Source organism: Pipistrellus kuhlii, unplaced genomic scaffold (assembly GCF_014108245.1).
Source record: "Pipistrellus kuhlii isolate mPipKuh1 unplaced genomic scaffold, mPipKuh1.p scaffold_m20_p_2, whole genome shotgun sequence".
NCBI lineage: Eukaryota > Metazoa > Chordata > Mammalia > Chiroptera > Vespertilionidae > Pipistrellus > Pipistrellus kuhlii.
This window is the reverse complement of record NW_023425515.1, coordinates 32,808,301-32,821,444: the sequence shown is the minus strand read 5'-3', so window position 1 is coordinate 32,821,444 and position 13,144 is coordinate 32,808,301. Positions and strand designations below refer to the sequence as shown.

At 40.0% G+C, this 13,144-nt stretch overlaps 1 protein-coding gene across 1 annotated transcript in view; it reads right to left on the bottom strand.

Annotated features, from left to right (window-relative positions):
• Nucleotides 1-8,669: 8,669 nt before the first annotated feature.
• The window catches only part of KCNMB2 (potassium calcium-activated channel subfamily M regulatory beta subunit 2), a 218,384-nt gene continuing 213,909 nt past the window's right edge, over nucleotides 8,670-13,144 (bottom strand). The window contains exon 5 of the mRNA XM_036447012.2: nucleotides 8,670-9,980. Within this exon, the coding sequence (XP_036302905.1) occupies nucleotides 9,696-9,980 (285 nt within the window). The 3' untranslated portion in view covers nucleotides 8,670-9,695. The remainder of the gene's footprint in view (nucleotides 9,981-13,144) is intronic.

The following is a 13,144-nucleotide window of genomic DNA, read 5'->3' as shown; positions in this document are numbered from 1 at the left end:
TCGCTAAGCATATGGTACATGGTGGTGGGAAGGCACATCCCAGATTACGGCAGAACACCCTCTGTGTTGTGCTTTCTCAGCTTTCTGCTGTTTATTCCATTTCCAGTCAATTATACTGATGTCTGGGGGTATTAATGAGTTTGTTTTAAGCAGAAAACACACACACACACACACACACACACACACACACACACACACACACATATCGAATACATTCCCATCCTGATCCTTTTCTATGATCACCAAAATGTGCTTATTTTAATTTTGACAGAAATCAGGTTATGAGTCATTTGAGAGAAGGTACAGTTTCTGGGACTTCTGCCCCTTACTTTCCCCCACTTTTCTCCCTTTCAAATTGTGAGAACAGAGCCACTGCGTGATAATGACTCATGTAGGGAGCAGATGTGCCCTGCCTGATGAAAAACTCAGATAAGCTATTTCCTCCAGAGGCATGTGGGTTTGTGGGTGTGTTTGTGTGTGTTTGTGTGTGTGTGTGTGTGTGTGTGTGTGCACGTGCATATGTGCATGTATGTATGGGCTTTTAAGTATGTGACTCTTTCCCCACCATATCAGACCTCCTGAGTATCTAAATTATTTTTGTGGGGGTAGAAAGTATTCCACCTACAGCCATCCTTTCCTTTTGGGGAGAATAAAAATGTTTCCAGTGTGATGATATTTAGCTATATAGTTGGCCATTTTCTTTTTACTTTTTACTTTTTTCAGTTAGCTAAAACTTGGGGACAGAAAGTAGGGGAAAGGCAACATTTTCTTTTTCTGATTTGAAAGCTCATGTTTATGTCCTTAGTCTCAAGGTAAAGTAGGTCACCTGGGCTGGTGTGGCTCAGTGGGTTGAAGTGTCATCTGGTCCACCAAAAGGTTGCATTTTCAATTCCCAGTCAGGGCACATACTTAGGTTTCAGGTTCGATTCCCAGTCGGGGGTGAGGATTAAAAAAAAAAAGTCTCCAGAATCCTTTGCATGAGTATGTCAGTGTACTTGGATAAGCTGTGTGGCTAATCAGTCTGTTTTTTTTTTTTTTTTTTTTTTTTGACTCTTTCCTAGGAAGAAGCAGGAACTCAAACCAGTCTCTGACCCTCTTGAGTGTAGCCTTGGTGTTGATGACTCTGGTTCCAGTGTACACTTTCTCCTTCTCCTTCTCTGCCAGCTCTCTCCCAAAAACTCCTGTTTCCTTTATGGGCAGCTCTCTGGTGCCCTGCATGCAGATGCTTGTTCATTTAGCCTGTTAAGTCCCTATTTAAAAAAAAAACTTTTCTGGGATTTACCGTATGTCCTGACTAGATGAGATTCAATACAGGGCCAGAATCTCTTCTCTCCCTACTTGGGTGGACCGGAATCTTCTTCTTCATCAAAGAGCTTTTTCTTTCAGAGACAGTAGGAAGCACATAATATAATATCTCAAGTCAATCTCTTGATTCCCCAGCCACATTCCTCCATTGACAGAGAGGCTTTTAAGCCTCCCTAGAACTGACCTTAGTTAGGAGGTTTTATTTGGCAGGGCAATACGGCTGGGGCCAGTCCTAGGAAAAGTTGTAGGAGAGATGAAGCTCATCTTAAGGATCTTTTGTTGCCCACACTGCATTCATTTTTTCTACCTTTGCCTCCAAACTCTTAGGGCCTAGTCCTAAAAATAATAAATCTCTGTCTTTTATTTAGCAATCATCATAAAACAAGTACTGTCATTTCATAAGTGTTTATTATGTGCTCAACATCTTGCTAAGCACTTTATATATCACCTCATTTAATCTTATGAATTAGATGCTATTACTATTGCCATTTGCGATGAAGAAATTGATTTATGAGGAAGTTAAGTATATTTCCTCAAATTTCACAGCTATTGAGTGCCAGAACCAGGCTTCAACCTCATGCCTGAATGATTCCAAAACCGGTGTGCTAATCATACATAGACTACTCTCTCCTTCTTGAGCATTACTCCATTTTATAAGTTTAAGACTCCTACAGTCTCCCATCAGCACTTACCTTTTATGTTTTTGTGAGGCTCCACTCCTAGGTGTCTGGGGTGATGTATGGTCCTAGGGTATATTAGTGTGCTGAGGAATTGATGGCTGAGAAAAAGCATTGTCCAGGGCATTGCAGTTTCATTGCCAGGAATAAGAATCTGCACTTAAAGGAACAGATCCCTAGTGGTGGCTTTCCAGGTATTGTTATTGTTTGGGAAGATCTTCAGATAACACAGCAGAGTTCTGCTTAATTTGGCCGCTTTTTATTAAGAATTCACTTGCGTATGTTTATTGAACTCCTCCAATGGGCCAGGAATTGATCAAACTAGGTGATGAGAATATAACAACAAAATAAAACAGGGATAAATAAAATAAATCCATGTGTTCAAGAACTTTATAGGAATACCAGAGAAATAAATCATGACTATCATGTGGGATGATACATGTTTTTATAGAGGGATGTAGGGCGTGTTAGTGAAGCATAGAAGATAGACACCTACCCTTGGCCTGTGGGACTCAAGAATGACCCCCTAGTGCAGATGAAGTTCACACTGAATCTTAATGAATATGAGTTAGCCAGGTGGGTAGAAAGGTCAAAGGAAGGAGTCTCAGGTAGAGGAAACAGTAAGCACAGAAGCCAACAGATGTGAACGAATTTGGAACGTTAGGATGGCCACTGGTTAGAGGGCTGAAACATGAGAGGTGTGGGGATGACAGTGTAAAAGAGACTTAAGGGCCAGTTCACTTCATGACCCAAGTCATTTGAAGATGCCAAATGCTACTAGTTCTTGGGGATAAGTCTTAAGTAAAGGAAGAACATTAGGCTGGTCTACAGTCTGTTGTTGAATGAAAGCCTCCTCATTTTAGCAGGCCTTGATCCCTGCAATTTCCAGGCCTGGGCTGGGTTTGGCTGGCTGCTTCTTGTTCTTGTTCTTCTTGTTCTTCTTGTTCTTGTTCTTGTTCTTCTTCTTCTTCTTCTTCTTCTTCTTCTTCTTCTTCTTCTTCTTCTTCTTCTTCTTCTCCTCCTCCTCCTCCTCCTCCTCTTCCTCCTCCTCCTCCTCCTCCTCCTCCTCCTCCTCCTCCTCCTCCTCCTCCTCCTCCTTCTCCTCCTTCTCCTCCTTCTTCTACTCCTTCTCCTCCTTCTCCTCCTTCTTCTACTCCTTCTCCTCCTTCTCCTCCTCCTCCTCCTCCTCCTCCTTCTCCTCCTTCTCCTCCTTCTCCTCCTTCTTCTCCTTCTTCTCCTTCTTCTCCTTCTTCTCCTTCTCCTTCTCCTTCTCCTTCTCCTTCTCCTTCTCCTTCTCCTTCTCCTCCTTCTCCTTCTCCTTCTCCTTCTCCTTCTCCTTCTCCTTCTCCTTCTCCTTCTCCTTCTCCTTCTCCTTCTCCTTCTCCTTCTCCTTCTCCTTCTCTTCTCCTTAAAAAATCTTTATTGCCAAAACAGGTTTGGCTCAGTGGATAGAGCTTGCGGACTGACAGGTCCCAGGTTCAATTCCGGTCAAGGGCATGTACCTTGGTTGCGGGCATGTCCCAGTAGGGGGTGTGCAAGAGGCAGCTGATTGATGTTTCTCTCTCATTGATGTTTCTAACTCTCTATCCCTCTCCCTTCCTCTCTAAAAAATCAATAAAATATATTAAAAAAATCTTTATTGTTGAACATATTCCATATGTCCCCTTTTTTTCTCCATTGACCTCTTCTACTCCCCTCCCTCTGCCCCAGCATAGGCATGACTTACTTCTTTATACAAAATAGAAGTGAAATTGGGGGGAACCATGTAAAGATGGCTTGTAGTTTTCCCAGGACTGCTGTTCTGGGATCACAAACAACATTGATATCAGAGGTAAAGTAAACTGCTGGCTTTACTGGGTCTTCCAAAGGGCCCTTTGTTCCAGTTCTCCATGGGGTTTTTGAATCGGGTTTAGTGATAAATGCTGGCAGCGTATTTGGCTCCTCAACTATTAAATACTTCATTCTTAAAAGTGGAGACAGTTGCTGTTCACTCTTGGATGATTTGGACACGAGGCCTCTCAAGCACACCAAGTGGAACCTTCTAACAAGTCTTGGATGTTTGCCAGACTAACTTGAGGGTTGTTAGTATTCAACAGGTTATGTATTCAGCCAGATAGGGTGACATTTTCAAAGAAACAGAGAGTTGGAAAGCCTCTCAGTTGTATTAGCACAGTTGGTTGTAAGAGGCCTCAACTGGCTGAACTGGCCCTGGCTGCCGGGATTTCTGCCAACAGATGCCCAAGCTGTATTTACAGCATGCTACGTATTTTCTAGGAAACCTCAAATTTCCCAACTGATTATGACCAGAAAGAGAGGAACATAAGTGTCCCATTGGCACCGAATTCTGTTTCTGGCATCACTGCTGGAAAGGAAGGGATATATTTTTCACACAGTATGAGTCCCCAATCTGGACTTGGTGCTTTCTTCTCAGTACGGCTCAATGTTAGTGACAGCAGCTGAATGCTTTTGGTTAGAGATAGACACTGTTAATTGTTCCAAAATGATACTGCTGTCACGCTCAAGGATGACACAGGGATGGCCTGTTGTGTTTGCTCACCACAGGAAGGAGCTAAGTATTAGGGTTTGCAGCTGCCTCCCCAGCTGCTGGATTTTTAATGCAGCACATAAAAAGGCTGAGCTTTGATGACTCTCTAACTGGTGGAGGCTGGTGAGTTTGGATAGACCGAGGTTGAGGGAATTATACACCTGTCTAGATGTTGTGGTCACCACAATGGTGTAGATAGTAGGTGAAGTTAAAGATAGATGGAGGGCAAGGGATGCTTCCTGTTGGTATCTCTGTGACAAGATCTCTCACTGCCTGTTCAGGAAGGAATCATTTTCTTAAGTTTTATAATGTGTTAAAAACCTAAGGGAGAGTGAGAACCCACCTCTTTATCTCTTCATATGTCCCTTACATGGATTTACTCCAAAATAAGTGATAAATGGGGCAATTGAATGTGTGCAAGTCCAAATAGGTATTTACCAACCCTGAAAGATAAATAAGGCCCTTAAGAACAATATGGAGACATTCTTTAGTATTTGATAAATAGCAATAGATGCTAAAATTAGATTTTCTAATTCTCAGACTCTTTCCCCCCATATATTATTTCTCATCTCCTTTCTTTTAAACTAATTTCTGTTTCCTATTAACTCTTTCCTCGCTTTATGATATCAGATGCTGCTAAGGGAACCTATTGTCTCTTGCTGGAACCAAATACTCCTGCATCTCTCATTGAGTGTCAATCAGGAAATTTTCTTTTTTAAAATTTTATGAGATAACTGGGGGATTCCTAGAAAAATTGCAAAGTTAATTCCAAGCACTGATTCTTTCTGCTCTTTTGCCATTCAGTAACATGACTTTTTCACCCCATACGTGGGGCATTTTTATCTTTCCACCAAAATCTTTGTTGGCAGGAGAATTTGGTTTGAGTTTGTCTGAGTTGCCTGGAGTGGACGTCTGTTATTTGCTTGCCCAGCACCCTTCTATTCTTTTACACACACTCATTTTCCTTTAGGGAATGGTTTGACCCCCACCTCCATCATTATAGGGGTGGGGCCAGTAGTGAACAAGAGAATTGGTATTTTTGAGGACAGATATGAATACTGTTTTTTGTTTTGTTTTTCTTTTCTTTTTTTATTTTATGAGTATAGCAGAAGGGATTTTGTGGACATTTAGTTGCTGAGGGTTATCTTGTTGCTGTGTAAAGATTAAGAATAAGAAGGAAACAGAACAAAGAGAAAGAGAGAGAGAGAGAGAGAGAGAGAGAGAGAGAGAGAGAGAGAGAGAGGGAGGGAGAGAGACAAAGCTGTTGATTTTTAGGAGGAGAAATTGTACTTAAAAGAAATTCCTAGGACTACTAATTGTGGTACTAGGTAGTGGACCTTAAAGCCTTTTCAATGGCCTGAAATCATACTATGCTGGTAACAAGTCTTATTATAACTTGCAGGCTTTGGGGGATTAACTTTGTTTCAGGAGAACTTGGCTAAAGAATAGTTCTGGAAGCCCCAATTAAGTGATCATATTGATTGGAGAGAACAACTTCTCTCCCTACCTAAATGAAACATCTATCTATATAATAGAGGACTATGCAAATTAGCTGGGACACTGTAATGCCACAACCAAACAGCAGGGACCTGTGGTTACATGGCACCTGGCTGGGGCGAGGGACCTCAGGCTGCACCTCCTGCTCTGTGGGGCTTGACAGAGGAACTCAGGCCATGCCCCCTGCCCTGGTATCAGTTCAGGAGACCTCATGCATTGCTCCTGCTCCAGTACCAGGCTGTGGGACTTCAGGCTGTGCCCCCTGCCTGGCTAAGCTTGATGGGGGCCCTCAGACTGTGCCCTTGACCTGGCAGGGCTTGACGGGGACCTCAGGTCATGCCCATCCCACCTCACTGCCAGGCTGGGGGACCTCAGGCCACACCCTCCACCTGATGGGCCTTGACAGATGACTTGAGACTATGGCCCCCTCCTGGTGCTGGGCCAGGGGACCTGAGGCTGTGCTCCCCACCTGGAGGGGCTTGACTGGGCTGGTGCTGGCCTGGTCTGGTTCTAACCCAATTGGGGTGAGGCTGGCCTAGTCTAGGTCTCCTGCATTTTTGAAACATGTGTGGGGTGGTGGGCAGGGACTTGACTCTAGGTCCCATGGCATGCCCCAGACTCTGACAGGAGGGAGATCTTCATAAACTTTTTACTAATTTTCTTTCATCTCTGACACTTGTATTATAGAGAAAAGGCAAATAGCAATATTAAAATATTTCCTCTAATTATTTCCCTTTTAATGTGCATGAATTTTGTGCACTGGGCCACTGGAATAAATGACTGGAATCCACAAATTGACATTTCCTTTCAATTCCTTGGCATTGCACTGGAGAATAGTACTTTAGTGGAGATGAATCCAAGACACACTATAGCAGCACTTTGTTAGAAACAAAATCTACTTAGCAGACAATTTAGTCTGATTTTCATGGAGTTGAATAAGAACAGAATGTAGAATTTCAAACAGTCATACCTTTCAGAGGCCAAGTTATACTTGAGAGGTGGTGCAGGATTAAAATCCACATGGGCATCATGTGGATTTAGTGTTAAAGGGGACTTAGTGGTCAGCTGCCCTGACATTCTAATTTGACAGTCAAGATCTCAAGAGACTAATTTGGAAGTCTAAGGTCACCTAATCACCACATCTTGAATGAAATCTTTTGAGTTTCATCCCAGTATTCCTTCTTTTTCACCCATAGAATCTTTCAGTGTTATCTAAAAGCCCCTAAAGCCATGGAAATGATTATCACAATGAAAGAGTTAAAGGCTGGTTATTTTCTCAACTCTCCACCCTCTTAGTATCTGTGTAACCTTGGGGAAGTTACTTAACATCTCTGAGACTCCACATTCTTATCTGTAAGATGGGATAATAATGATCCTCCAATAAGGTTGTTAATTAATAAGACTTTTTTTTTAACAATTGCAAAGCATTTAAGACATTGCTATTAGTCCTTGTTCTTCCTCCTTTAATAATGAGCAGTCAATGCTGTATACATTCAAATGTTGTGTTATTAGAATTCAAGAAGGCACTGGTTAACTTCTTTTTGGTGTCATTATTTTGAGATTTCTACATTCTTATCACAGCTGGGAATTTTTAATTTAAAATACAGAGGAAAATAGAAATAACTCATCTAAAAGTTCAGTTGCACATTTTTTACACCTTGATCACTGAAAGGAGGCTCAAGGAACATTAAAGATGTCTCCATAGTCACAAATATTTCTCTTTTGTCTTCATAATTATTATTTTCTTTTAAAATATATTTTTATTTATATCAGAGAGGATGGAAGAAGAAGAGAAAGAAGCATCAATGATGAGAGAGAATCATTGATTGGCTTCCTCTTGCATGCCTCCTACTGGGGACTGAGGGTACAACCTGGGCATGTGCCCTGACTGAAAATTGAACCATGCCTTCCTGGTTCATGGGTTGATGCTCAACCACTGGGTTATGCCAGCTGGGCCAGAATTATGTTTTTAAGGTATAGTAGGAATTGAGTTTTCCATGGTATTTTTAAAATATTAATAATATTACATGTGTATATGCTTAGATTTTACAAAAGGAACTTTATAATTTCTTTAAATACCTTTGAACATAGTGAATCGTAGGTTTTTGGATTACCATGTCTTGTCGTTTTGTCAGCTTAGAATGCAAGAGGTATTGATATCTTGCTGATGTGATGGATTTTTTCCCCTTAAATTTTAATTACACATTTGAAGTCCTGATTATACCTTAGGGGTTTATTTGCTTATGAAAAGTCAAACTATGAATTACAATATTGCAGAATACTTTCACTTCATCAGATTAGTTTCACCATTCATTTCACAGATACGATTTGTAAAATTTTGCAACACCTAGAAAACTACATTACAAAAAGGTATTTAAATATAGATGAGAAAGGTAGATGTTTGTCTTCGTCTTTTGATATTGATGTTAAATAAAAGATGGGATGTTTTTGTTTAAAACCAATCCCTCATCCCTCCCTCCACCCCCAACCACAATAAGTAAATGGATATGTGAACAAAGGCTTTCTTTAAATCTGTTATTCAGTTCAAGTGTGTGTTAGGAAAAAAGGTCTATTTTGTGTATAAAATCTAGCAACAAAAAAGGCAATTGTAAATAGAAAAATAAAACATGTAGAGGAGACAGATATTCTGCACACACAACTTTAAAATCCCAATAGGGGACTCATGTTAGAGAGAAACTATACACTCACTAACTTAAACATAAATTCCCAAAGAGCAATATTCCAGTGTGTTCATTTGCCACCATAGATCTACCCATTGAAATAAGTCCACTAGTCTTGGCCAGCAAGTAGGACCTTAATTTTACCATCTAACAGTTCAATTGAAATAGAAGAGAGATTTTCACACAAATATCTTAGTAACATAGACTTTCCTGGATTGGAAAAGAGCATCTACTCCACATTCAGTCTGTTCACAGGTAACGAGACCCCTGTAAGTGTCACCCCCTCACACAGTAGCAGGGTCTTACATGGAAAAGGGCTCTGTTCATTTTTTATTTAAGTCACAGGAAATGGTTATAGAATTGGTGAACAAAACAGCTTTCTTTTTTTTGAAATTAGTTTGAAAATCTGAAGTTAGGAATAGAAACTAATAACAGGAAAATAGCTGGCTGGGTCTCCCCCCTTCTTTACAGTGATATGGTAGAAACACAGGAAAAATGGATTAACATCTTTTAGGAAATCTGGTCCCTTCACTTCTGTGGGGCTCAGTTCAGAATAAGAAAGGAAAAACAGCATTTTTTTTGGCTGCAGCTCTAGTAAACAATGAATGATGAAAAATATTGCAGAAATGTCTTCAACACAGACCTTATCACATTGATATTGTCAGCATTCCTCTACAAACCTTGGCAAATGAATAACTGAGCCCTATTTTGGTGGAATGAGAGAAGGAAGCACTAGTTCCAGCATAGAAACAAGATTATAAAAACAACCAACCAACCAACCAACCAACCAACACAAAACAGTATTTTTTCTCCTGAATAATAAAGACGTCATGTTTGCATATAGAACAGCTTTTGCATTATTGCTCTATGTATAAGAATATATTAAGGAACTCATAATAGACTGCACATTACAAACTTAAGGTTCTTTGGTGAAGAATGAAAGAAAACAGTATTTGAGCTTTAAAGAAAATGATTTCGTCCATTTTGCCTCTATCTATTGATCCGCTGGATCCTGTCACAGAGCAGGGAGAGGTACTGTGTGAGCTTCACCATGGCAACGATCACCACGCCCCCAGCCATCATACACGTTGGCCAGAAGAGTGAGTGGAACAGCACATTGGAACTGTAGAGTTTGGTTAGGATGACGCTCTTCTGGTTTCCTTCTGGGTCAGAGTAGCAGGAAAAGTGTTGATACTTCCTGAAGTTTTCCATGACAACACTCACCAGGGACATGGATTCTTCAAAATTTTTTCCACACTTAGGTATATAGGAGCACTGTGAAAAATGAGATAAATTGTTACCAGAAGATACAGTGTGCATATGTGTGTGTGTGTGTGTGTGTCCATGTGTCCGTCTGTGTCTGGTATAGGTGGATACTGAGGCCAACTTAATGATGTGTGGAATAACCATGATGGTTACTCTTTTCATATTCAAACCAGTGCCTCCAGAAACCCTAAGAATGCACACACTAATTAAAACAATGTTTTCAAGGATCTTGCCAAGATGTACTTTGATAGCTCATCCATATAAGTTTAAATATTGATTAAACTGGGTGACATCAATGGATTCTTTTTGCCACAGCTAAGCATAGTGGGTATTAATTATTCCCTATGAACACACTTTTCCATGTGATCAGAATGTCAACCTTTCTGTCTTTTGTCTGTCCATAGCTGTTCGTGTAACATCAAAAGCTATCAGTTCTCTTAGGGAAAGTAGTTTTTTTTTTATCTTTTTGCCTAAATTAAGGCGAGCCACCTTGTCCACCTTACTACGATAGTTAAAAAACAAACACCCAACAGTTATACCCCTGGTGAACTGCTGACAAAGAATATCAGAAAGTGTAGGAATATTGAATAAAGAGCTCTGATGAATGTTCTATGCCCAGTTAGTATTTTTTTTTTTACCATAAACCTAGACAAATTAAAACAGTACCAAATCAGTTTTATATTCAGCCAGCACCCACCTGAGAACTTTCAGTATCTTTCCTTTGAACTGTCCCCTTCTCTCTTTTTTATTGTATCTCTTGTACTATATATTTTTCCTTTCTTCCTTTCTATACACTTATATGATTGATTTAATTCTTTCTTTGCATCTCTTTTCCTTCCATGCCTACCACTTTCCTTACCTTGCTTTAATTTTCCTCTTCAGTTCCTCTTCTTGTCCTCCTTTCTCTTTCCTCTCTCTCTTCTCTGAATATAGATGACATTAATAAACTTTGTAGTTTTTTTTTTTTGAAATTATAACTTATTGGATATATTTTTGAACACACTTTCCTAATTATAAAACAGTCTCTAAGAGATGAAATCTCTGTGACCCTCTTTCCTGGGTTGGTAAATGGGCAGTGACAAAACTCGGAAAAATGAATCTAACTTAAAAAAAAAAATTATTGATTTTTCACAGAGAGGAAGGGAGAAGGATAGAGAGCCAGAAACATCGATGAGAGAGACATCAATCAGCCGCCTCCTGCACACCCCCTACTGGGGATGTGCTGCGTCCAAGGTACATGCCCTTTACCGAAATGGAACCTGGGACCTGTCAGGCTGCAGGCCGACGCTCCATCCACTGAGCCAAACCGGTTTCGGCAATTTGAAAAAGTTAAAATCTAACTTTTTAAAAAAAAGCTAGGAAAAAAGTGATTTAAGACACTTTTCTGGGAGATGTGTGAATCCTTGGTTAACTCTTTACCCTCCCTACGGTAACGTGTATCCCAATAAGAAAAATCCCATTCTCTTGTTATATTCATTATCAAATAATTAATGTAACTGATTTATCTGAATTAAATTGACAAGGTCACTGGTAATCCAGTGTTTTAGTGTGATTTAGCAAATTATGCCCTCTCTTCAAAATTGTTATTTTTCTGTTGAAAAACTGTCATACTTATTTCATGAAAGGACAACAACAAAAAAACCACCTCACCTATCTTTTCTTTACCAACTTATTAGTTGTTATAAATAACCACATCTATGACTTTTGCAATGTGACTGACACTCCTGGGGTTGTGCAGTACACAACTCACGTGACTCTGAGACACCAGGATGAGGCAGGCTGTTGGAAAACGCTGAGGTACACCCAGGGGAGCTTCCGGTAGGACCTTGGAACTGCACCCTTTAGACTAGGGGTGTCGAACTCAATCAGAGAAGGGGCCAAAATCTAAAATCCAGCCTAAATCGCGGGCTGAATGGTTTACTGAACAGTCATAAACTGTCATTGTGATGGAAACGCAGCGGAGTGCAGTGATGACAGCGCGGTGCGGGCCACATTGCAAGGCCTGGCGGGACGAATTTGGCCCGCGGGCCTTGTGTTTGACACATGTGCTTTAGACCTTTAGATTTTACAGGAAACAACTATAAAACACATAGAGTGCCTTTTGCCAGTGGATTATGTTTGGCTCACTCTTTCCTCGGATGTTATTAGTGGCCACAGGGGCATCTTGGTTTGTTAGCCACGCTGTGCTATAATCATTGGATTATTTGACAGTAGGAAGATTCTTCGATTAGTTAAGAATGGAGGATGAACATGCTGGCTTTTATCCGTAAACCAGGCTTAAAGTAATGTTTTCATAACAAGAGCTGGTTGGCAGCTTCAAGTCTAATCAGCTAAGAATAAATGTGAGCATACTCATAAATGTGAGCACAGCAGAGGCTGGTACTAGCACAACATTAAAGGTCTGAAAGTATCTCCAGGAAAGCACAATTTCTCAGTGAGTTATAATTTAGTACGAAAATTTGCCTATAACTACCATGAAGCAAATTTTCTACCAGTAGGATGCTTTCTGGATCAAAAAGATTTAAGGCAATAAATAGATACTTTTTTTTCCTTCCTCAATGCAGCCATTATGCCTTTAAAAAATTTAAAATGTTTTTGAAAGCAAAATATTAAAAAGAAAAATCACAGACAAGCCATTTGTGGCTGAATTCAAAGAGAGTGGATTTCAATTCCCAATGCATCTGGCTTCTGTATATTTTTGTGCCAAGACCGTTTATAGTAGATTCAGTGGCTAAGAGTACTAAGTTATTGAAAGGATCTCAATAAAAATGGCATCCCATTAAAAACGGAGGTTTTTTTTTTCTTATGCTCTCATGAATTGATGTGGCTTTAAAATATTTTTCAAGAAGCATTTGTCAGCCACATGACAATAATTCTAGCACTAGATAAGATTCTTCCAAATAAAATGGGATATAAATTACTTTTGAGACCATGTAGCAAGGTCAAAATTTTGCAGTGGTTCTCAACCTTCCTAGTGCCGTGACCCTTTAATACAGTTCCTCATGTTGTGGTGACCCCCAACCATAAAATTATTTTTGTTGCTACTTCATAACTGTAATTTTGCTATTGTTATGAATCATAATGTAATTATCTGTGTTTAGCAATGGTCTTATGTAAATATCTGTTTTCCCAGGCTGCTTATTGTATAATAGTTTCAAGCCATTAGGGTCTCA